Below are 25,849 nucleotides of genomic sequence, written 5' to 3'. Positions count from 1 at the left end.
AGACAGAGTGGCACCACTTTTAGAGGCTTCTGTGGAGAAGCCTGCCAAAAAGTGGAACAAAGGGCTCGACTTGGGTTGGAGTCACAGAAGAGAACACAAACGCCATTTTAGAATTGAGTTCTGGCAAAAAATACCAACCGGTGAATTAATATTAAATAAATAAACCGGCGGTATGTTCGAGGCTATAAGAATTAAATAATTAAAGTTGGTAGCCTCGAACAATGGGAAAATCCCATAGAGATATATTCGCGGTCGAATATAAAAAGAAGTATCCACTGCCACCAGCCCAAACTCGATCTGGGGGGACGGAGACGTGCCCCCTCGAACAACAGACCCCGGGGCAATCGAATTGCCCCGACCAGTACGTCCACAATATGATGGTTTGTACTGGTTTCTGTTCATAATTTGGGACTAGTAAAGCCAATGATGACTTTACATGCCCTGGGAGACAGTAGTCAGTCCCAGGGTATGGAGTCTATGTTGGTGGGTCGCTACGACACCCCTGGGTTACGGCACGGAGGGTGCTGTGTAACCCACATAAAAAACACATGAGACCCCATAGCCCATAAAACACATGGAAAAATAAAGGAACACCTCAAATCATGTCTAAGAGTGGGAGTAAAAAGAGTCTCACTCTTAGCAGGAGAAAAAATAAACCCCAAAAATCCAGCAAAGCTGCTGGGGGGACTCACTAGGTTTGGGAAATTAGCCTATACGCAGAATTCTCCCTAACATTGCATCCAATGGGTCATTAAAAGGTTCCCCCACAAGACCCCCTCCTCCCCTCCCTTGGGCTTCTATTAAAGCCAATAGTAGCTTTTTGATATCGGCCGGTTCAAAAAGCACTTGTTTGCAATTACATCCCTGGACACTACGTTCCTCCTTAATGGGTGAGGCGGAATTGGGTCTGCTATGTTGAATGCTTTGCTTAGAACCTCTTAATGGAGTTAAATGAAGGAAGGAACTGTTCCCTGAGCACCTGTTTGTCATGTTCTCACTCTAGGCGCTGCTAGTGAGGAAAGACTTGTTGTTGGGCATGTCGTCAGTCTCCAGATCCATTTTTGCTGATGGACTTACTTTCTCTGCAGGTATTGGTAGAGAGATTGTCATTTGAGGTGCACAGAGCTTTTTGTCATTCACTTGATGTTGTCTTCTATCCCGCACAGATTATTACTTGCATCATTGGACAGTCTGCGTTGACTATCGGGGTGCTTGATTTCTTGTGAGATGCTTTCAATTAACCCCACTAAGATTAGCAGCCACTCTTTCACCGTTGAGGTCTGATATGTTGACATTAAGGGACCCTATCTGGTTAAGCTATGGGGCCCTTTTTGCCCTTGTGATATGTTATACCATTTAGCGCTAATTTACCCCGGACTTGACAGACCTACTAGTATCAGACCGTCGTTATGGTCTGTCCAGACTAATTCCCACGTCTTTTACCTTTTGTTACCAGTAGAGAGATCGCCCTCTTGACTGCACTACTACCTGTGCCCAGCAATTTTCGACCTCATCCATAAGGTAGGGTGTGTTGTTTTTTATTTTTTGAATCTTGGAAGTTTTGTCTTTATCTTTGCCTTACTTACAGTTGTGATATGAATAGTGGAAATAGTTATTGGTATGCAATTCTGATATATATTGACCTCTACATGTATCCTGCTTCTTAGAACTTCTTCCAAGGAATATGGAGGTTAGTACAATCCCATTCTGCATTGATGAAACACTTTATCTTATAATCCAAACACTTTTGAGACTGAATGGTCATTTCGTGCAACCCTACAGAGTCCTACAGAAGAAGCACACTGAAAAAGGAACATATAGCTCTGCCCTGAAGATGGATTTTGAATCTGAAACGCGTTGGACATAGAGACCTCAATAAGGAGTGTAGGTGCCTTTCCCCGTCTTACTACGTGTGAGAGAAAAAATAAAATAGCAGACATAACCCCTTGTCGGGGAAAGAGGCACTGAAACCCGGCTGCAAGAGTTCAAAGGATGGTTTTTTTCTCCAGCTAGGAAATAACCCAAAAACTCTTCCTCCATTACATCAGTGCCAACATTTATATTAGTTAAAGTAACTCTAACAAAAAATACTAAATGGACCCGATTGGCCAGACAGTGTGGTGCTGTAGTTGTGGGTAGCATCTCTTCCTCCTGGTTGGCTGAGTAGCTGACAGATGTCAAACATCTTGTGCTCCATGCAGGTCAGGGTCCGGTCACTGTGGTCACTACCTAAGCTAATATGTTACATACTAAATAACAAATTATTTAAAACATTTTATGCTACTTGTCACATTTCTACATAAGTTACACACAATGATTATTGTCAGTACAATTGGGCCATTCGTTAGTAGTGGGTGTGTTGGGTGGGTTTCGCAGCACAGGCAAGGGTCTGGCACTTGAAAGAAATACCTTACAGGGGGCGCAGGGTCAGGATGGCAATAAATTGTTCTAATGGGGGTGGGTGGTTTGCACGTTTATGAGGACGAATCGAGCAGAAAGTGCTTAGCTCATCCTGGTTCACATGCCGGTTCTCAGACGAACAGTGATCTCAGAGGAAGAAAACTGTAGCATATTGATTGTTGCAACTTTCTCCAGCTTCAGTGTGAGAATGGAAGCGCAGAGCTTTCCTTCGCAGGGGGAGTGCAAGGGTGGGGGCCAGCCAGCTGCCTGCGTGCCTTGTGTGTGTGTGTCTCTGTCCTTGGCTCCTGCGGTGGAAAGGGCAGCTGAGCATTGCTGTACTATCGCAGTGAGGCCTGTTTACCCAAGATGGAGTCAAAAGGGGGCACAAAAGATGGATGCCCTGTGTCCTGCTCAGTAGTCCCATCTATGTAGCAGTCAACCGTGGTTTACTTTACATAAGGACAAGGGGCAATGCCACTACCGGAGGTAGGCGGTCCAAGCCTTGTACTGAGGAGCATACGATGCGAGGGGTCCTGAGGACCCCTCGCTCCCATACAGGAGCTACCTTGGTTGTGTTGTGAATGTCACACGACATGTGTAAAAATCCAAGTGTGAATGTGTGAACACCGGATCCCTAATGCATACTTTGTTACTAATTACTATCGCACCTATAGGTATAAATGAGGACGGTGGTGTATGTTTGTTATGACTTCCTTCAACAATATTTTGTGTTCCGACCCAAACTATTTGGCTTGATTTCCATGCCGGGACAACAATAAATGTGTTTCTTTTCTACACCATAATAGTGAATCATGACTGATGCAAATATCCATATTTGACCATTTAATGTACTTTAAAGTAAGTTGAAACTGTTGAATGTTTAATTGAATAATGGTTCTCACTTTATTGAGGGAACGACAATGGTAACTACATGAGCAGACATTGGGACAGGTGTCCCCCTACGAGTGCATTTTTGGGCCACTGTGTAGTGATATACGGTTTTGTTTTTCTTCTAGTCCTTTGAGGTGGGCCAGATGCGTTCAAGGGCTCAGGGGCCATGCAAATGCTCTTGGGTCTGCTCGTGGGCAGCATGCCCTCCCCTGTGTCCAGAAGGGATAACAGCTTTTGGGGGAGGCTTATCTAACTTCTCATATCGTTAAAGCTAGTCGTGTCTCAAGGCTAATCAGTTTTGGTATGGGGTGGAAAATAGTGGCATTGAAGGAGACGTGGGCAGCAGGAGGTGTGTAGTACATCTCGCGTTTGGCCATAGTTGTTAGCGAGGAGCCGTTTCCACTACCAGAGACATACTCTGTCCTCCTTTGTCATTATCATTGTCCGGGCAGGAAGAGGGTCTTTGGGGAATCAACTTTTGTTTCTGGAGCCATTTTTCATTTTTGTTTTTAAACTCTTCAGGGTGTATTATGTTCTTAGGTTTTTAAGGTCACGTTAGGCATAATAGTGTAATGTAAATGGACTAGACTGGACCAGGACTAGTTAGTATAAGTTAACTTTATTAGGAGAGAAAGCAAATGTCCGGTAGGTTGCCCTTACTTTCCCCATGTTACTCCTATGGCTAATCATTATTGCTCCTAGTCGCCTCTTCTTTGTCTCAGTATTTATTGGAAATGGGGAGGGGTAGATGAGGTGAGATTGTAAACACTCCACAAAGACTGAGGGAGAGTAGGGTAAGGTGTTTTCAGGATTGGGAAAATACCATGTCTCGCCCTCGGGTATCCTCCTCCTCCCAATCCCCCGTAACCCTCACTCAGGTAATCCTCTCTTGCTTTTCCACCCCCAGTGTCACGATCCAAAAGCATTGGCCCTTCCCTGGTTACCTGAATGGAAGATCCTCAGGAAGTAGGTGGGAGAATACCGTCAGGTTTCTCACAGTGGATATTCCTTATTCTGGTGCAAGTATTTATTGGGCATCATATGCAGTAAGGTGCAAGGCAAGTGCCGAGAGAAAGGGGTGCTCAGAAAAAGTTATCTGAGTTCTTGTCAGGCCTTGCGCCCATCCCTGGCCTCCATGCACATTTGCATGGCCCCAGCTGGTGCTGCATTATCACCATCATCATCCTCTGGCAGATGAATGTCCAGATCTGGGGGCAGGGGTATGTTGCATCTGACGCAGATATTATGCAACATTGCACAGGCCAGGACTATCTGCCCCACCTTTTCTGGCCTATACAAGAGCGCACCGCCACCTCCCACCACCCCCACCACCTAGACCGGTGTAGGCATCTGAAACGTGCCTTCAAGAGCTCGAAGGTCTGCTCGATGGACTCCCTGGTCCACATGCGCTCTGTTGTATGCGATTTTCTCCTTCGTCTGGGGAACCCTCGGAGGGGTCATCAGCCACAGAAGCAGCGGCTCTGCTCAGTTACCTGCAAGGGGTGAGGACACAAGATTAGCCTCATCTTGCATTTAGCTGAACTGTGTAAATTAGCCATATTTTACACTTAACCTGTATGTGTAGGTTAGCCACATCATGCATCTGGTCTAATAGTATACCTAAGCCTTATGCTCCCTGCTGTGCCCTGGGACAGGCACTGTGTAACATCTGTATGGAGCTGGGTTCTGCTCCCTGATTGTTGACGGATTGTTGGGGGGCAGGAAATGTATCACACCTAGATGGATTGTTTGGGGTGAGAAATGCGTTACACTTGGATGGATTGCTGCGGGCAGGAAATGTATTGCCACTAACTAACTGTGCTAAAAACTCACCATTCTGCATACGCATCCTCAAAATCCGAACCAAACGCAACCAGACTTCTACTGCACCACTAACCGCACGCACCCGACATGAAAACAAACCATACACAATCATGCATTAACGCCACATGATGGCTACCAACCAAATAAATCCCCAATGCTCAGTGAACAGTTTCTCCGAACTGAAGCTGCTGACAACACATCAAAGCTCTCTTGCTCTTCTCGGTCTCAATCTAAAAATCCGCCCCAACACTACTTCCATTGCAGACCCACCGGGAGCGCCACGAGACTTCACCAGCGGCAACAGTGCTCGATACAAGACCAATTGACATTAACATGTGTGAGTAATGATGCTCAGCAATGTAGCCTGTGACAGCGAAATCTCAACGTTCAGTCTGTGCATGCATGCCCCATGACTCATCAGGACATACATCTCATGGCCCTTGGTGGCCTAGTATACTGATTCAATGGCATTGGGGAAGGGGGGTTGCATTCTGGTACCTGTAGTGCATTACATGTGGATGTCCTTTTCGGTTTGAAATGGCCTGGTCAATAACCATCTACAAGCCAACGAGACTCCTCAGATCAAGCTACGAAATTTGCCTGGAACCAAAACCATACGTCAAGAAAAAACTAGAGGGCTCCTCTTTCTCCCACCTAGCCGCAAAAACCTGGAATAACCTCCCGAAAGAAGTAAGAAAGACCAAAGACCACCTGAAATTTAGAAAACCTCTAAAAACCTGGCTCTCCAACACCTCAGAAACAAATTGAAACGACAAAAACAATCAAACAGGAAACACAAAGATTGACAGAATATGTGATGGCACAGACACCATCCAGGACCATGGGAAACTCCAACAAGAACTAGCGAGACAACGGTAGGTGGAATAAAACTGAAGCGATAACCCCATGAGCACAGAAATTTAACATACTTGCCCAACACCAACCACAACCTTCCCCACTCAGAAAGGACGTAGGGTACAGGCGTAGCTCGCAAGTAAATCAATCCAAACCTAGGTTGCATCAATGACAAACTGGGATGAGAGGGCTAACCAAAAGTAGCTAATTTAGCATAATGACAAAGAGAGGAGACCGCCTTATCACGCTGAAACTTAATCACCAAAGAAAACAACCTCAAAATTACGAAGGAGACGCATAGGAATATGCATCTCTCCAAACAACAAGGATACCAACCAATCACATTAAAATACTAAAACCTCTCCACTCCTCACACACCTCTCACACTCTAACCAAACACAACCACACCTCTTAAAACCGCAGCAAACCGCACGCACTTCACCCCACCACAACAACCACCACACAGACCTGCCAAAACAACAGCACAAGACGGACACAGAACCTAATACACCAATATGCTTGGCGAACAGTATTAGCCGAACCGAAGCTGCCAACAGTACTCCACAGCTCCCTTGCTCTTCTCCAAACTTTGTCCTACTAACACGCCTAACCCACCCCCTGCCTCCCTTTGTTTCAGATCCGCCAGAGCGCCAGGGACCCACTCTGTTGGTGATAGTGCTCGGTATAAATATCCTTTAACATTAACATAACATTAACACATCTCCAGTCATGTGCTACTCCTGTGTGTTGTGGCCTGTCAATTGAGGCATGCGCTGGTTGGTCCTGCATGTGTGGTGTGCATGCCGGACATGGCATTTGTGACATACAGCTCTACATGCCTGCAGTCCAATGCTGCCAACACGTTGGGCATGCTTGCAATCGCATAGAAGCGTGCCTTAGTGGTGTTTACCTGTACCTGTGCGGTTGGGAGGGTGATGTGCTGGCCCACATCCTGCAGCAGGGCCTCCAGTACCTGCACCAGCACTCTGGAATAGGCATGCTGCGAAATGCATGCAGCTGGCTCAGAGTGTTGGAATGTGCCAGTGGCCAAGAAGTGCAGGACCGACACCAGCTTCAACAGCAGTGGTATGGCTGTTCTGATGCCAATCCTGCTCCCAATGTCATCCTGTATTAGGGTCAGGAGGTCATGAATGGTCTCCCTGTTTAGGTGGTACAGGGTGTGTATTGGCTGTCTGTGAGGGCCAAGGGTGTGGCCCTTGTGCGAGGGATCACGGCGTGCCTCTCAGTGTGCGAGAAGAAGTAGTGGAACGAGGTCACCTGCTGGCCTGCCCCTGCTCCCCACAAACCCCATCGCCACACCCCCTCCCACGCGGAATCCAAACAAACACACCTGCAGTTTAAGGAAATGTGCAGTGCACTGAAGTGCAAGTTTAAACTTCTTCTTACACTTTCATTTTAAAAATAAACTATTCCAGAATAGTTTATTTTTAAAATAAAAGTATAGGAACAGTAAAACTTAAAAATAAAAAAAAGGTAGAGGAGCACCGTTCCTGCCCAATTCGACCATTGGCGCCTCAGTCTGGCCACCTGCATCACCTGTATCCCCATCACTGTTCTCATCCTTATCCTTCTATCCCTGGCATCCTGTCCCCACTGCTGCTGCTCAAGCGCCATCAGCTGGACATTAGCATGCAACACCTCCTGGTCCATGGTAGCGACAATGAGGGGCAGCATGGTTGTGTTGGGAAGTGTTCTTGTGGTGGGTGTGGCCCTTTAGTACTGTTCCTGTGTGCATGTGGTGGTATGTCTGGCATGGATTTGCTGGTAATACCAGGGGAAATCTGCCGTTATTACTGGAATATCCATGCTCATGATGTGCCGATGATACCATTGTGCCGGTATTACTGGCACAGGTTTCCGACATTGCTGGTATTTCCATTGCCTGTATTACTGGTGCCAGTAATTCCGGTTGAGGTGTTATTGGCACCCGTAATTCAGGCAACTGAGTTCCGTGAAACCCATACTTTGCAGGACCAGTAAAATGTATTACTGTTACTTTTACCGGATACCGGCAAACTCTTAATGACTCCCGATCTCTTTTTACATTATTGGGACTTGTTTATGCTGTGTCTTGTATCCTCAATCACCTTCTGCAGGATGTATGCCTTAACCTACATCAAGCTACCAAAGTGTGAGCCATGAATTCCTTAGGTAAACGTGGTTCATTTTTTTTCTGTGAACAGCTGTGTCCAGGTATTGTGGTAGATTGTTATAACACTTAACACTTTCATTCTTTACTTTTTTCCCCCACTGCCGGGCCATTGGTATCCCCACAGTCGGTATCCATAAAACTTCAGCAAATTACAAAGAATCCTAAATTGGACATGCCCCTTTTGAAGCACAAATGCTAAATGTGGTGAACGAATATGTACAGGGTATATTAATTATAACATCATTTTATTTCAGATTACACCACCTCCTTCTCTATTGGAGCCTCTGAAGGAGCTTTTTAGACAGCAGGAAGTTATTAGAATGAAATTACGTTTGCAGCACAGCATTGAAAGGGTAAGAATTGTCATATTTGTATTGTATCTAGGAATCTGTTCCTGTGAAGAAAATTGTAACATGAATAACAAAGGTTGACATGATACCACGAGGGTGGAGATGCCCATCATATAAGCCCAAATGACTTCTGATAATGCAAGGAAATAAGAGCAGTTACTGGGGTGGGATATTTGGGGCTTCCATACTTATTAACAGCCCGTTCCAAGCTAGGCTAACATTCATATGAATTTTTCCTTCATGATACGTGATGATCATTTGGGATATTCCTGTAGTTCCAGTAGGGGCCTCGGGGGGAAAAAAATGTCTTTCGAACAGGACACCTCCTTCTACAGATTCATTTTCTCTCTTGAAAAAGTCCAGGCGTAGACTTAAATCTAAAACAATGTCCACATCTGCTAGTTGGGGGCATAGTGTGGCTCTGCACAAACTCCATCACAATGCCATTGTTGCTGCTAGAGAAGCCATCTGCATATAAGCAGAGCTTGTGACTTAAATTCCTTTTTTCTGCATGCATAGACGCTAGGACCGAAACCGCCATTTCATTGTGTCTTACATTTTTTTTGCAATATCGCACTTGAAAACCCTTGAGTTTTAAGCAGCGTAGGGACTGAAAACACTGATGTAGGTATCTGATCCACACTGGTGCTTTCTAGTGCCAGACCATGACACTGATTGCTGCACATTTTACCAGTCTTGGCACCCCAAGGAATCCTGTTGCCAAGATGTTCAGTGCTCACTTTACCTGACATGGGAGCGATGCATGTTCCTTGCCCCATAGGGCCCATTTCTCTCCACCCACTAACTCTATGTACAGGAGGCTTCCTCAAGAGTCGGTACACTCTTCTGAGAAGAAGAAAAAAGGGACAAAGAGGTCTCTTTCCAGAATTGAGTCCACTTCAGAGCACAGACCTTTTGGTCCTCCAGAGCATAGCATCACCAGGCCATAGGTTTCAAGTCTTGCTCCTACTCAGGATCCAGATGCTTTCTTTGGTAGAACATGGTAAGGAAGTTCTGTTCCCTACAGTGGCAAGCATTCACGTTTACCATGCTGGATGTCTTTAAACAGACACTGCTGCTTTTCAGAAACTCTTGTCTCCTTGGTGATATGGAAATAGATGTGTCTCTAAGAGGAGGAGGACATATCTATCTACTGAACCTTGAAAGAACGAAACTGGCGCTGGCTGCTTTGCTCCCTCCGAGTCCACCACCACATTCTCCATCATCAGATTGTCATTGATATTCATAAACCCTGATTATCTCTGCCTTGAAGAGATCTATGATGGAGAACTTGGATTACACATGGGTAGCTTTCCCATTCTGCATTACAGTGTTTTATCAAAAATGTGGTGTTGTGAGTCCATTATACTATGCCAGGACGCAGTGTGGGCCTTTCTGCAATCTGAAGATTGATTATTTTTGCTAGCCCACCTGCTAGGCAAGTAAAATGCATTAGCAGTTGTCTCGTGAGGCTGAAAGTCCTGATCTGTGACTCTGGCAAGAGGCCCTTGTGATTTTTCCTGATTTGTCCCTTATGTGTCCTAATCTGTGGCTCATCAAGGATGCTCATGTAATCCATGTGCCCCAGGGATACCCTAAGCCTCTGTGGGTCTTGGAACACCAAGTACCCTGTTTTGTTCTGTTAGTATTATCCCACAACTGGCTTTGTGGGCCCTATTGGTTGGAGGCAGATACCTAATTTTTGTTGGGTTGTAGGTGTAACCTCGGTTGGCTCTGCAAGAACATCCTATTAGAATAGAGTACAGTGTCCTGCAGACCAATGTGATCAAAATTCCGACATGCAGGAGGCATCTCTGAACTGCCCGGAGTGTTGTTAGAAAGACAAGGATCCAGCACTGCATGGTCAACTGAAACCTTTTTCTTGGTCAGTTCAGGATGTGCCTTTATAAGACTAGCAGGGTGTCTTGGGCTTTGTGTGGGAAGACGCATTCAAAGGCCAGTAACAGACCCGCAAAGTTTAAATGTCAAGTGATTGGGCAGGTGCAAGAATGTTTGTATGTTTCAATCCTTAGGATTGGCTTGTCCCTCAGTTTTATCTCTCCTATATGAAAAAGACAGGATGGTTCCCCATGACCTTGCTTTCTGCTTGGACAAGTCCATGAAGAGGTAAGGGCCTCGTTTAGAGTTGGGCGGATTTTCATAACAAAATACGGCTAGAGGAAGTTACCTCCTCCACCGGTGGGATTTTTGAAAATCTGGCCAATTCAGAGTACCATTGCTGGAGGTTTTCCAGAAATACCCGCCCCCTCACCAGTGGTAACCATAAAAAAAGTCATCATTTATTTTTGTAGAAATTCCCATCTTCAATGTGACAGTGGAAATGTATAATGTACAGTAAGGATTCATGCCACTACTGTATGTGTTTTTTTTTAATGCACAAAAGGGTACATTCTGACACTTTTATGCATTGCATGGGTAAGATGGTGAGAGGGAGACATCAGAGATGCCCACATTTTCACCGGCTTACCATGGCCCATTCTCAAAACCTGAACTTAAGGGAAGCGCCTGCCTGCGGTTGCTTCTGTACTGGCAAAATGTTGTTTTACAACTTTTGGGCCACTTTGGCATTTTTACCTTCAAGTCTGAGGTTGTGGTAATAGCCCTGGTGTTATTCCCAAGGAATACTGCTGATGGTATTTGGCCAAACCCTGAATTGGGATGACAGCACAATCAAAGGGTTTTGGCGAATACCGTTGATTTTAATGTTGCCACCCAACTCTGAATGAGACACTAATAGCTATCCGGACTGTGCAGAAGCTCTGGATTTTTAGCCTATCCTACACCATGCCTGACTGTGAAGCTCTGCCAGTGTCTGATACTGGTGCTTTTGCAACCAGATAAGCATCCTCTGTCAGGGACTTGTTCCCTTGACTTGGTGGGGCCAACTGTGTTGTCCACTCTAATGACCCCCTGACCTCTGAGAGCCTGCAGTGTGTGACCTTGCGTGGAAACTGGGATACTGAGGCAAGGACACAAGCGCCCCAGTACTTGAACAGACCTGCATGTCTGGGGTTGCTGCGCAAACAGATTAAACCTGTGAGACCTATGGTCCACACAAAACATTTGTGGCTGGGAAAGATTAATCTGCTTACGTGTTGACTGAGCTGGATCTCTGTTGCACTGTGCTGTCATTGGAGCACTTATTCTCCTGGAATGGACCAGTCTCAATGCTCCCCAGCAGCCACAGACCGTTTTCTTTGTTTCTTTCATTGCCCTCCAGCTCCTAGCAGGGTCTGGAGACCCTTTGTGTATCTGGAACCTCCACCAGAATCCAAAGGACCCAGAGCTGTTGCTCTCCAGTAACCAGAGATCTCTCGTGCCAGAAACGAATTACCAGGCAATAAGAGAAACTGTCCAAATGTGAGGTTTCCATAGGGTAACATTGACCTATGTTTAACATTGGAACAGCCACATCATCAGAATCAGTATCCTGAGCAACCAGTCTCATGCATGCTTTATTTAAAATTAGAACACATTTTCGTGGTTGAGCGAAACGGATCCTGAGACATGTCAAGAGCCATCAGGTGAGAACGATTCAGCGCGAACACTAGGGGTTGTTCTTCACCTCAACAGACAATTGTAAATATTTTACATACTGCTAAGGGTATATATACATTCCTAGTTACTGCAACAGTAGATAAGGTACATCAAGAAGTGTAACCTTGTGTTGGCATTACTTTATTTGAGTCAGTAGCTCATTTTATATTTGTTTCCCCACACCCCTGTGGATGGATGCGCTAAGGCAACTTGGAAACTACTACAAGCTTGAGGTTTATGATCTGGGGCTTGAACAAAAGCCTCATGAGATTGCTCTTGTCATATCATAACCCAGTTCCATCCAGCTTTGCTGCTCTTCTGAATTTTTTTCGGCAGAGGGCGCCGTATGCCGATTTTGTTGAGCCGATGGTCCCTCAAAGGCCTCCGTCGAGGGCGACGTCATCGGGTGTATTCTTAGCACGCGCTGCGCCCGTTGGCCTCAGTTCCGTTTTTACGCAGTTACGTTGCTTCGGACATTCGGCGCGCCTCGAGTTCTGTCAAGAAATATAATATAACGAGAAGTAATTATGTCCTCATCATCGACGCCGACCACGACCCCGAGATCGGGTTTTAAGAAATGCAAGTTGTGCGGTTCAAAAATGTCGATCACGGACCCGCACCGCAAGTGTTTGTGGTGTCTCGGGTAAGGCCACGACATGGAGGCCTGTTCGAAGTGTCAGGCGATGACGGGGAAGGCCTTGCGAGAAAGGAGAGGAAAGCTACAGGTAGGTCAGAAGGATCGAAAAGCCTCTACCGTCGAGTCGAGATCCCATGGGGAAAAATCTCCTCAACGCGAAAGGCATCGATCTAGATCCCGAAGCGATTCTCATCGCTCGTCGTCTTCGTCGAAAAAGTCAAAGAAACGACGCCATAGGTCTCCCTCCACTTCACCGTCAGACGAGTCTCCGAAAATGAAATGCCCCACAAAACATTAGTCTACCGAAGAGTGGGAAGCATTCAGGGTCAAAATGATGTAGGTGTTTGAGAAGGCGAAGCCTCGGTCCGCTCCTCCTTCGGAAGCCGGCCGGGAGCATCATCGCTCTGACACTCGCACGCCCACGAGCCCGGGTGATAGTAAAAGGAAGGATAGGGAACCTTCCAGGACGCCGAGCGATAAACGCTCGAGTCGAGTCGACCGCTCAAGGTCACCGACGCCGTCCGAGACCTATCACACCTCGAAGGGGAAACCGTCGAAGGCAGCCTCGACGCCCTCAAAGCAGACCCTATTGACGACCACTATGCCATTGACGCCTTTGTCGACGCCGAAACCCTTGGGGCCAAAGGCTCCAACCAAGCCAGGGCAGCCAGAAAAAGAGAAGGAGAAAGTTACAAAACCTGTAATTTCTTCAGAGCCTGGTACTACACCTCTCCCTCCTCCTATCCCAGAGAAGGTTTTCAAGCCTCTTCTTAGGAAGGAGTTTTTCAAATCCTTGACCTCAATTTTTGAGGAACAGGAGAGATCCGAGGAGGAAAATGTACCTTTTGGATTGGAATATGGCACCCCAAATGTCCCAGAATGCTTGATCTCAGAGGAAAGCAGAATGAGGGATTTGGTGTAGTCTTTACACAATGCAAGTGGCATTGACACCTCTCCTGAGAATGACTTTGATAGAACAGATCCAGGAGAGCATGCCAGTCCATCTTACCGTCAGTTAATGACCAAGGTGGTAGATTACTTGGGATGGGCTAGACCACCAGCCCAATTCGTCCAGGACGATTTAACAGACATATTGGACCATGGTCCCACTGAAGACCCAGTACTACCTTTTCATGTAGCCTTACAAAACAGGGTGGCCAATAATTGGGAAACTCCGGATTCTATTCCTCCGGTAAATAAATCCCTCACATCAAAATACCACCCAGCCAGTAGCGACCCCGGCTATCTGTCAAAACATCCAACTCCCGAGAGTTTGGTCATACAGGCAGCCACAGCCTCCAACAAACTTGCGTACCCGTCTATCCCTCCAGAGAGGTTTGATAAGCGTGTGGATGGTTGGGCACGGAAGGTATTTTCAGCCGGGAGCATGGCATTAAAATCTGCCAACTCCACATGTGCCTTGGCAAAATTTTCGTACACTCTGTGGGAGTGCATCGCAATGGCGGCGGAGCACATACCAGAAGGGGAAGAAAGGGAAGGTTCCTTAGCCATCGTTAGAGATGGAAAGGAGGCCATGCAGGAATCCCTTCAATCTGGATTGGACACTGCGAATAGTGTAAGCAGGTCCATGGGCACTAGCACGGTAATGCGCAGGTTTGCGTGGTTACGGAAGTCGGGTTTTGCACCGGACGTACAGAACCGCCTCCTGAACATGCCTTTTGACAGGTCTTACCTTTTTGGCAAGAAGGTTGACGAGAGCCTTGAGAGGTTGCAGACCTCAAAAGCAGCGGCCAAATATTTAGGAGCTGCTATTAGGCAACCTCAGCCTTTTTGTGCGCAAGGGCAATCATGGAGGGGACGATCCTATCGTTATTACACCTCATACGGGAAGACGAGGGGAATGGCCAGTCAAAGGGGCCAAAGACGAGGTAGACGAGGAAAACGTGCTAAGCCAGCTCCAGCTGCAGCCTCTTTGCCATCAGCAGCTGCAACATCCGCCACAAAACCATTTTGAGGACTTGCACCACAAAACACCTGTAGGGGGCAGGCTGTCGCAGCATCTGCAAGAATGGCGAGCCATTACTTCAGATGTTTGGGCTCTAGAAATAATAGCCCAAGGCTATTGCCTTCCTTTTCTAAAGCAACCTCAAAGCAATCCACCGGGGAGACACACGTTGAAACTTTCAAACCTGCTCCTACAGCAGGAAGTTCTAACCCTGCTGGAGAAAGGTGCTATAGAACCAGTACCTGCAGCATAGAGGAACAAGGCTTGGTACTCCCCGTATTTTTTGATCCCCAAAAAGGGCGGAGGACTGAGACCCATCTTGGACTTAAGAAACTTGAACAAGTTCCTCAGGAAGGACAAGTTCAAGATGGTTACCCTTTCTCAGATCCTTCAGGCCCTTCAACTCCAGGACTAGTTGGTGTCATTGGACCTCCAGGATGCTTATTGTCATGTGCCGATTCATCTCAAACACAGAAAATACCTGAAGTTCGTAGTTGGCGACTCACACTATCAGTTTCGAGTCCTGCCATTCGGGTTGAGCTCCGCCCCGAGGGTCTTCACCAAGTTAATGGTAGTGGTGGCAGCGCACCTCAGGAGAGAGGGGATTCATGTCTACCCCTACCTGGACGATTGGTTGATCAGAGCGCGCTCTGCCGAGCAAGCACTGGATCATCTGAAAGTCACCTGCCACTTCCTCCACAAATTGGGCTTCTCCCTCAATTTAAAGAAGTCTCAAATGACACCTTCCCAACAGCTTCAGTACATAGGAGCTGTATTAGACACATCCTTGGGAAAGAGCTCACCTCCCAAGACGAGGGCTCAAGACATTCTTCAGATGGTTTCCAAATTCCAAAATGCCCAAAATCTCCAGGCTTACGACTTTTTAAGGTTGCTCGGCCTCATGGCATCCTGTATTTTCTGGTGCCAGAGACACGCTTGAGGATGAGAGCCCTTCAATGGGCCCTAAAGACTCAGTGGTCCCAGTTCTCGGGTCAAATGACGGATCTTCTTCAGATTCCAAACAAGGTCAGACATGACCTTCTATGGTGGACCTGTGCAGAGAACATCCTAAAGGGAGAACCTTTTTGGCAACCATGGCCGGAGATCACAGTAGTGACGGACGCCTCTCTCCTGGGATGGGGAGCACATGCCAATGATTTGACAATAAACGGTTGTTGGTCTCCATCGGAGTCCAAACTACATATCAACCTTTTGGAGCTGAGGGCAATCAGACTAGCGCTGAAGGCCTTCCTGCCATCTGTCAGGGCAAAGAATGTCCTGATAATGACGGACAACACAGTGGCCATGCACTACCTAAACAAAAGAGGTGTGGGGTCACTACCCCCTGTGCAGAGAGGCAATGCAGCTCTGGTATTGGGCGATTCAGGAAGGAATCTCTTTAACGGCAATTCATCTAGCCGGGGAAGACAATATGAAGGCAGATGCTCTGAGCAGGCAGAGCACGGTGTCCCATGAATGGGAATTGGTTCAGGAAGTCATTCAAGAGATCTTCGCCCTTTGGGGAACCCCTCAGGTAAACCTATTCGCAACCAGTAGCAACCAAAAATGCGAAAGGTATTGCTCAAGGGAATTTCCCCCGAGAGTAGCCCTGGGGGACGAGTTTGTGGTGGATTGGAATTTCCCACGATTGTACGCGTTCCCTCCGATTCCCGTCATTCCTCAGGTCATCAGGAGGCTGAGATGCTTCGGGAACCGTATGATCCTAATTGTTCCGGATTGGGCCAGGAGAACATGGTATCTGGACCTTCTAGATATGTCCATCTGTCCTCCAGTACGTCTTCCTCAGAGAGAGAACCTTCTCTCTCAAATCGAAGGTCAGGTTCTCCGCCCAGAGGTCAGAACACTCAAACTTCATGCTTGGTATCTGAAAGGCTGAGATACAGGGATTGGAACCTTCCAGATGATGTTCTGAAGGTGTTGCTTTCGGCAAGATGGCCAGCAACAAAGTCTCTGTACCGTTGCCGTTGGAAAAAGGTTTGCAACTGGTGCAGGGAAAAGAATGTCAATCCTTTTCTATGTTCTATTCCGGAAGTACTATCTTTCCTTCTGACCCTAGCACATAGAGGTCTGAATATCGGAACAATAAAAGGTTACCTGGCAGCGCTTTCCATTTTCAAGCGCTCATCGGAAGAATGCTCCTACTTCAAAATTCCTTTGATAACACAATTCTTAAAAGGTCTCACTAAGGTGGTTCCTCCTCTTCTCCAGCATGGGGTCTGGCATGGATTCACATGCTCATGAATATTCCCCGTCGTCAGGCTGGGAATCCTCGGTAAAGAAAAAATCAGTATCAGTTTTGTTTCTGATCTGTCTTTCGTAGTAGTAACCAATCACTGATCTCTGCGTCATACTGACCACAGCCAATGACTGCCCTCTACCTAAGCCCCGCCTCTGGCAGCCATCTTCAGATTTTTACCGCACGTTCAAGTGTTGGGATCCTTGTGCTATTGCTCTCGAGCGTTAGTGATGTTTTTTCACGTTTTTTCTCAAAAAACTTCTATTTTTCGGTCAAAAGAGCCTCACGCTCCACCGTTTCTTCATCCGATCAACAGGGACCCGTGTCGGATTCGTCTACGCCCCTCAAGGGTGAAGATTTCGTCGAGCCACGCTTTTGGAGGACTCCAGAAGTTTCTCAGGCCCATCTCGGACATGGCCCAGGAGAAGGGAAGCTCGACGCCCGGAAAGCTGTTCAGGGTCTGCCCTGGATGCTAGCTTCAGAATGTCTTTAAGGAGGACGAACACTCCCTTTGTCTTTACTGCCTACATGAGGACAAGACGCACGTGGAGAAGGACTGCGCGTTTTGCGGCAATATGTCGGAGCGGACCATGAAGGACCGCCATCAACGTCTCGCCAACTGGCTGGAAGGGAAGAGCCCGTCAGGCGAGAAGAAGAAGTCCGAGCGGTCTTCTAAGACCTTTGAGGACGCCCCGGCAACGGGGGTCCAACACAAGGCCAAGCACCGCGAGTCCGCTGGCACCGGGAGCGCCGAACGGTCGGGCTCTACGGGCGCCAGGCAGGGCGCATCCTCCCCGGCACCATCAACCACGAGCCAACGCTCTGGTTCGGGTAAGAGGAAGGCCGAGCACCCGGCGAAGCTCCTGGAGAGACCCCGGTCGAGCTCGAAGGCCCCATCGGAGGGGGAGCGAGGCAGTGACCCTCCCCCCAAGGAGAAGGCGGTGAGCGCACCTAAGGTGGTGAAAGCCTTAATCCATCCGGCCAAGGCCTCTATCGAGACAGTCGCGGCGGCCCTGGCTCAGCCTGTGGAGGCTACACCAGTGGTGGCGACCTCGGGGCTCAGAGTCTCCCTGCCACCGCAGAGGGAGTCCTCTTTTATGCCCATCGACAGGACCCCTGTGAAACCTCCGACGGAGAAGAAAAAGGGGGGGCAGGAGGTCGTCGTTTATTCGGCCTCAACCTCTGAGGAAGAGCTGATGGAAGTCTTAAGCCACGGCGTTGGCGTGGAAGAAGACCAGCCCGTCGGGAGGGACCCCGACGTAGGAGACGACAATAACGTTGAGGGTGCCGACGGGGCCCCTGACCGCCCGTCGGACTCCCCTCAACCAGTGCCGCAAGACAACTCGGCGGCCATTTTGTTGGCTATACAGTCCTTATGCTCGGAGATGAGGACGAGACTGCCGTTACCACCTGCCGTCGTCACCTCCCACCCGGGCTTCCCCGCCCGACGAGATTGTATCGTTTCATTCCATGAGCGCCAGGGCATCCGAGCTTTTCCAGCTCTGCCCGGAAGAGAAGAAGGAAGGTTTCCTTTATCAACGGCGCGTGGCCAAGAGGAAGACGATCCTCTCTGTACCTCTACTGGACGATATTTGGGATGAGGGCCTCGCCCTCCTCAAGAACCCATCCACGACGCCGGCTAGAAGGGATCGGTACGAGAAGAAGTACCGGGTCCCGGACGCGGCCCCCTTGTCCCTTTGGGCACAGCCGACCCCGGACTCGGTCGTCTCTGCGGCGGTCATGAAGAAAGCGGGGGGTGGGGGGCGCGGCCTCTACGTCGACCTCCCCGCCAGACGGCGAGGGAAAGAAATTAGATACGATGGGACGCAGAGTCATCTCGTCTGCAGCGACGACGATTAAGGCGGCCAACGCCTTGGCTATCGTAGCCCGCTACGACAGGGAGTTGTGGTACAAACTGGCCCCCCTGCTGGAATTCCTACCGGACGACAAGAGGGCGGAAGCCCTAGAGATCTTGCAGGAAGGAGAGGTGGCGTCGGACCACGCCATTACGATTGCGACGGACATCGCTGACACTGGATTTCGCCAGTTGGGCAACGGCGTGTGCCTTAGGCGGCGTGGATGGCTCAAGGCTACTAACTTCCGTCAGGACGTGCAGACCAGAGTCTTGGACATGCCGTTCGACGGAAACAACCTGTTTGGGAAAACAGTGGACGATTCCCTTCAAGCCATCAAGGCAGACACAGAGACGGCCCGGGCTCTTGGGGTTCTCCAGCAACGGCGGCCGCCCTTTCGGAGCGGCGGAGGCAAACAGCGTGCCTCCAAAGGTTCCGGCGGCGGATTTTCCACCTACCGTCAAGCGGTCCGTTCGTCGTCGCAGGAAGCTTACAGGGGACGAGGCAAGTCAGGCGGACTCCGCCGTCGTCGCCAAGTAGGACAAGGTGGCAAAGCCTCGTCGAAGCAGGACTGAACCGGCCGTGGGGTCGGGCCCCCACCGAAGCACCCAGGTGGGAGGCTGGCTGGCGAGCTTCATCAGCGTGTGGGAGTCCATCTCCACCGACCGTTGGGTACTGGATGCCCTAGCTCAGGGTCACGCGCTCGAGTTTCTAAAGGGGTGCCCGCGCGTCCCCCCTGTGGCCAGGAAAGAACATCACGTCCCTCAACTTCTCTTCGAGGTAAAGGCGATGCTCAAGAAGGGCGCCATCGAGCTCTTCCCAAAGAGGCTTCGGGGCTCCGGAGTTTACTCAAGATACTTCCTTTTGAAGAAGAAGACGGGAGGATGGCGTCCCATCCTGGACCTACGACGACTGACACAAATTCATCAAGGCACAGAAGTTCCGGATGGTCACCCTCCAACACGTTCTGGGTCAGCTGGAGGAGGGCGATTTCCTGTCGTCGTTGGATTTGGAGGATGCCTACTTCCATATTCCTATCCTAAAGGGACACCGAAAGTTTCTCAGGTTCGTGGTCCAAGGGCGTCACTACCAGTTCAGAGCCCTTCCCTTCGGACTGAGGTCGGCACCCAGGGTGTTCACCAAGTGCCTAGCACCGGTGGCGGCGCAGCTGCGCCGAGAGGGGATCTACGTCTACCCCTACCTGGACGATTGGCTCATCCGAGCGAAGACGAAGGAGCTCGCCGTGGAGCACATGGCAAGGACCGTCCAACTTCTCACGGACCTGGGATTCTCCATAAACTACACCAAGTCCCACCTGGTGCCCGCGCAAGACGCACTGTTTCTGGGAGCGAAGCTCGACACAGTGTCGCTTCTGGCCTCTCCGTCGGAGGAAAGGACGAGGGCCATCTTGGGCAAGGTGCAGCGGATGCTGGTTGCGGACGCGGCCAGAGTGAGGTCCATCAAGTCCCTCCTCGGAATGATGTCTTCTTGCATTTACCTCATCTGCCTGTGCAGGCTCCGTATGCGCCCGTTGCAGGAGTTCCTGGACGCGCGCTGGATCCAGACGACGGGCAGCTTCGACGAGAGGATCACACTCGACAAGAGTTTCCGACGAGCGATCCGGTGGTGGGGCACCCGCGCGCATCTGACGGCGGGCATGGACTTCCAGACCCCCGGCCACCAGGAGACAGTGACCACGGATGCCTCCCTGGAAGGGTGGGGAGCACACACCGAAAATCTGCACGTGAGAGGCCTTTGGCTCCCGACGGAGAAGTCCCTCCATATCAACCTCCTGGAGCTCCGTACAGTGTTTTGGGCCCTCAGGTCCTTTCTTCCGTCCCTCGAGGGCAAGGTGGTGAGGATCTTCACCGACAACACCACCACCATGTTCTACATCAGGAAACAGGGCGGAACCAGGTCCCCAGCCCTGTCCATGGAGGCGCAGGATCTGTGGCATTGGGCCGTCGCCCAAGGGATGTTTCTGGTGCCGTTTCATCTGACAGGGATAAAAAACACCATCGCGTCTCACTCAGCAGGGAGCTGCGCTCGTGCCACGAGTGGGAACGACGACAGGATCTAGTGGACCGCCTCTTCCGACGGTGGGGCACACCCCAGATCGATATGTTCGCGACGGCGACGAACTCCAAGTGCCGGAGGTCCGCCAGCAGGTTTCCCCAGCCGAAGAGCATGGGCGATGCTTTCTCGTTCCCCTGGGAGGGCCTGTTTCTATACGCGTTCCCTCCATTGCCATTGCTGATCCGGCTCATCAACCAGCTCAAGAGGTCACGGTGCAGGATGATCCTCGTCGCACCTGCGTGGCTGAGGCAGATATGGTTCCCGGACCTTCTGGACTTGTCAGCGTCCCCGTCAATCAAGCTGCCAGTGGACGCGGATCTTCTCTCCAGGGAAGGAGGCGCCATCCTCCATCACGACCCGAAGTCGCTGAACTTGCAGGCCTGGCTCCTGCAGCGTTAGAGTTTGGAGGATACGACATACCGGCCGATTGCAGAGAGCTTCTTGCAAAGGCCAGGGCGTCCTCAACTCTTAAATGCTACGGACACAAATGGAAGAGGTTCTCTGTCTGGTGCCACGCACAGAAGATTAACCCTCTACGGATTACGGCTCCCCAAGTACTGGTGTACCTACTGACGCTGGCCAAAGCTGGACTGGCGCACGCGTCCATCAAGATTCATCTTGCTGCGATCTCCCGATACACCAGAACCACGGGGCGGATGTCTTTGTGGTCTCATCGTCTGGTGAAAGAGTTCATGAAGGGACTGTTCAGATCGTTCCCGCCGGTGAAGGCTCCGGCCCCGGCGTGGGAGCTCAACGTGGTGCTGACCAAGCTCATGGGACCTCCGTTTGAGCCTCTGCACTCGGCTCCATTGAAGTTCTTGTCGAAAACAGTGTTTCTTGCGGCCATCACCTCCGCACGACGGGTGGGAGAGATCCAGGCCCTTTCCTGCAAGGCCCCGTACTTGACTTTTCACGACACGAGGGTAGTGCTCAGGACGCACCCCTCCTGCATGCTCAAAGTGCCGTCGGACTTCCACCTCAACGAACCCTTGGTGTTGCCTGTTTTCTTCCCGTCGCCGGCTGAAAGGACTTTGCACTCGCTGGATGTGGCTAGAGCGCTGAAGTTCTACATGGACCGCACAAAGTGTTTTCAGAAGACGTCACAACTCTCTGTGAACTTTGGACCTGTCAATCAGGGGAAGGCTCTCTCGAAGGCTTCCATTTCCAGATGGCTCTCCGGCTGTGTAATGTACTGTCATCGGTTGGCAAACCGACCGCTGCCTGGCCGTCCGAGAGCACATTCCACCAGAGCGATCGCAGCTACCACGGCGTTCCTATCTGGTGTGCCCTTGCTGGGCATCTGCAGGGCTGCTACGTGGAGGTCGATGCACACCTTCACGAAATTCTACTGCGTCGATCGGGATTCAAGGGAGGAGTCCAGGGTCGGCCAAGCAGTGCTGCGCAACCTGTTCGCCTAAGGTGAGCCTGGTGAGGAGGTAAGAATTGCTTAATGTTGAGTTTGATGTAATGCTTAATGTTGAGCCTTTGCCACCTCCCGTGGTTGTGCATGTGTGTACTGCTATGTATTCTTTATTCATGAGCATGTGAATCCATGCCAGACCCCATGCTGGCGAAGGAACAAGTTACTTACCTGTAACTGTTGTTCTCCAGCATGGGTCTGGCATGGATTCACATGCGAACCCTCCCGCCTACCCCTCTGCGGCTCTTCACTTGGTCATACTGCCACTTCACGTGCTACCAAATCTGAAGATGGCTGCCAGAGGTGGGGCTTAGGTAGAGGGCAGTCATTGGCTGTGGTCAGTATGACGCAGAGATCAGTGATTGGTTACTACTACGAAAGACCGATCAGAAACGAAACTGATACTGATTTTTTCTTTACCGAGTATTCCCAGCCTGACGACGGGGAATATTCATGACCATGTGAATCCATGCCAGACCCATGCTGGAGAACAACAGTTACATGTAAGTAACTTGTTCCACCCATTTCAAGTACTGATTTGGGATCTAAATTTAGTCTTAAAATTCTTAATGTGTGCCCCTTTTGAGCCTATGCACACGTGTCCATTAAGATTATTAACATCGAAAACAGCCTTTTTAGTTGCTCTAACATCAGCAAGAAGAGTGAGCGAATTGCAGGCACTATCTTCTGGACCACCCTATACTGTGTTCCATAAGGACTGAGTTGTATTGAGGGTTAAACCATCATTTTTACCGAAGGTAATATCTGATTTTCATTTAAGTCAGAAAATTGTTTTACCCTCATTCTATCCTCCACCTCATCCTTCTAAGGAGGAAGAAAGATTACACAGACTGGACCCAAAAAGAGCTTTAAGCTCTTACATCTCTAGACTTTCTAGGCTTAGAGTGGACAACCAGTTGTTTATAGGCTACACAGGAAGAAAACTGGGTCAATCAGTAACAGAACAGACAATTTCACGCTGGATCGTGCTTTGCATTTCAGAATGCTACAGACTAGCACAAAAACACCCACCAGAAGGGTTAAGGGCTCATTCCACCAGAGGCATCGCCTCTTCCACAGCCCTTCAGAGAGGTGTCCCAATAAGGTCCATTTGTGAAGCAGCAACTTGGTCTTTATTTCACACCTTCTCAAAATTCTATAGCCTGGATGCTTCCTAGTCTAGGGAGCTGACTTTTGGAAAAGCAGTGCTTTATTCCGCCATATAAAGGCATTGGTGGAAAAAATCTGACCCCTCCTCCAGAGGAACTATGCAAAATACTGCTTTGGGAGCCTATCTAAGATGAGGAATACTTTGGAGGACACAATCCACTCGAAGAACAAGTTACTTACCAACTGGTAACGTTCTTTTGATTGGATGTTCCTCCAACGTATTCTTCATCGCCCTCCCAACCAACCCCTCTGTCGATTCTTTTCCGGGTTATTGCCATCTCAAATCTCGCAAGGCTGATACCTGTCTGCCGGCACAATATACACAGTACAAGATCACAGATACAAAAGAGGGGAAAACCAGAACTGAGGCCAACAGGTGCCGCGCGTGCTACTTATACACCCGATGACGTCGCCCTCGACGGAGACCTTCGAGGGACCATCGACTCGGCGACATTGACGCACGGCACCCTCTGCCGAAAACATTTCCGAAGAGCAGCAAAGCTGGATGGAATACATATAAGATGAGGAATACGTTGGAGGTACTTCCAATCGAAAGAACGTTACCAGTTGGTAAGTAACTTGTTCAACAATAGTGTAACTGGGTCGGTCGTTTCAGAAGCATTTGTGTCGCACCTTACTTAACACTCTTACTTTTCAACATACCTAAAGGAACAGTCGATTCATTAATGTACAAAAATATCATTTTTATTAAATTTGAATATCTCTAAAAACACTCCAAATAAGGAAGGCAAAATAGCAATACAACATAAAGAGATAACTAAAGTGCTTTGTGCTTTACAATGCATACAGTTAATTGATGTATACAGTCACTTGCACAATACAATACATTAGCCGTAAAAAACAATTTAACTCGAACATACTACTCATACTTCATTCACCCATACATTAGCCCTAAAAACCAATTTCACTCAATCATACTTCATTCACCCATCATGTTTCATTCCTTCATCTAGGTTAAAAACTGGTGTAGGAATGTCTTCATGAATTTGCTATCCCTTGCTTCCCTTATTTACAGTCTCTGGATCTTGTTAATTGATCCAGTGTAGTCCCTTGGTCTTTTTGACTTGATAGATCTGGGTTTGTTCGGTAGGAGTTGACCCAAACATCTCCTCTGAAACAATATGAACATGAGTATCAATTGCCATGTATAATGCATTTCAAATAAGCTCTACATGTTCTTAATACTCTTTTTATAATCACATTTCAATTGTATTTTCTTGTTGCTCTCAAAACACTACTGTTGGTTGTTGTGAACAGCTATTAGTTTGTCATAATTAGCATGTAAACTTCAATTAGATCCCGGCCATCTCTCTGTTCTAACACGAGTAAATAGCGGTAAACGGGTTTAGGTTAGGGCAGTTCAAATTACTGCTTCTTAGTTTTAAAGCAGCCCAAAGCGCCTGGGTAGACCAACCCCCATTAGCCAGTGAGTATAGTGGATCTCAAAAAAACATCTACTGATTCCTACATTTCTTAAGAATACAATCGCTTGCACGTTGAACGGATTGAAATAGGATTTTCTGCTGTGGTGTCACAATGAATTTATATCCCGGGGTCATTTGTCCTTGTCTAATAAGGGATACAAAAGAAGCGGCAATCACATCACCATTCATTGCCGATTACCTTAGTGCTATTCGAACGTTCTCAACTCGGTGTTATTAGCCAACGGGTATATTACTCGCAATTAGCATTAGTTTCCTTACCCTTTAGCCAACCTTGGATCACATGGTTAATTGGGTTGGTATCTGTCGGTTCAATATTGTGGTTCTCCCATTGGCTTAAGTTCTATACTACTGTTCCCCTTGTCTCTTGGTATAAGGGTCTGTGGAGGTTGAGGGGACAATGAACACCATGTATTAGATGAGCACTCTTCTGTATCTCTCCGTGGTCTGTCCTATCACACAATCATTCCTAGATTTCACTGTTTCCTTACCCGACTTTGTTGATTGTCTGAGTTTCGGTTTGCACTGGTTGCGCTGGTTATTGTTGCACTTTCGTTCAACGGTGCATTTCTAATCTGTGTAGCCTAATGACATGTAAAGGTGCAGTCCTTTATCTTTAATTTGACTCTGCCTGCACGTCAAAGTTGACTCACTCGTCTTCGGTTACTGTCAGTCCTCTTTTTATACCGACTACACATACGATACCAAAAGGTTCACAGTCCGTTTTCCGGCCATCAAGCAAGTTAGTCCTTATTGTCCCTTCACTTCTTCGACATATATGGCCACTTAATTGTGTGAGTTCTTCTGGACATCGAGCTGTCAAGCCTGGCTCGATAATATGCCGGTTTTGTGTAAGTAAATCTTCGTGTGGTGGTGTCGGGAACTCGTGTCAAATGTCTCCCACCTCGACCGTCTCTGTTCAAATTCCAGCACATGTCAATGGTGGTACACATCAC

At 48.7% G+C, this 25,849-nt stretch overlaps 1 protein-coding gene across 2 annotated transcripts in view; it reads left to right on the top strand.

Moving 5' to 3' along the window:
* ANKRD12 (ankyrin repeat domain 12) overlaps positions 1 to 25,849 on the top strand; it is a 1,194,452-nt gene that overhangs the window by 919,468 nt on the left and 249,135 nt on the right. For both annotated transcript variants that reach the window (XM_069613394.1, XM_069613393.1), the window contains one exon: positions 8,398 to 8,496. In XM_069613394.1, the coding sequence (XP_069469495.1) occupies positions 8,398 to 8,496 (99 nt within the window). The remainder of the gene's footprint in view (positions 1 to 8,397; positions 8,497 to 25,849) is intronic.

Source organism: Ambystoma mexicanum, chromosome 5p (assembly GCF_040938575.1).
Source record: "Ambystoma mexicanum isolate Mex_15411 chromosome 5p, UKY_AmexF1_1, whole genome shotgun sequence".
NCBI lineage: Eukaryota > Metazoa > Chordata > Amphibia > Caudata > Ambystomatidae > Ambystoma > Ambystoma mexicanum.
The sequence above is the reverse complement of the archived record's forward strand: the minus strand, read 5'-3'. Positions and strand labels throughout refer to the sequence as shown.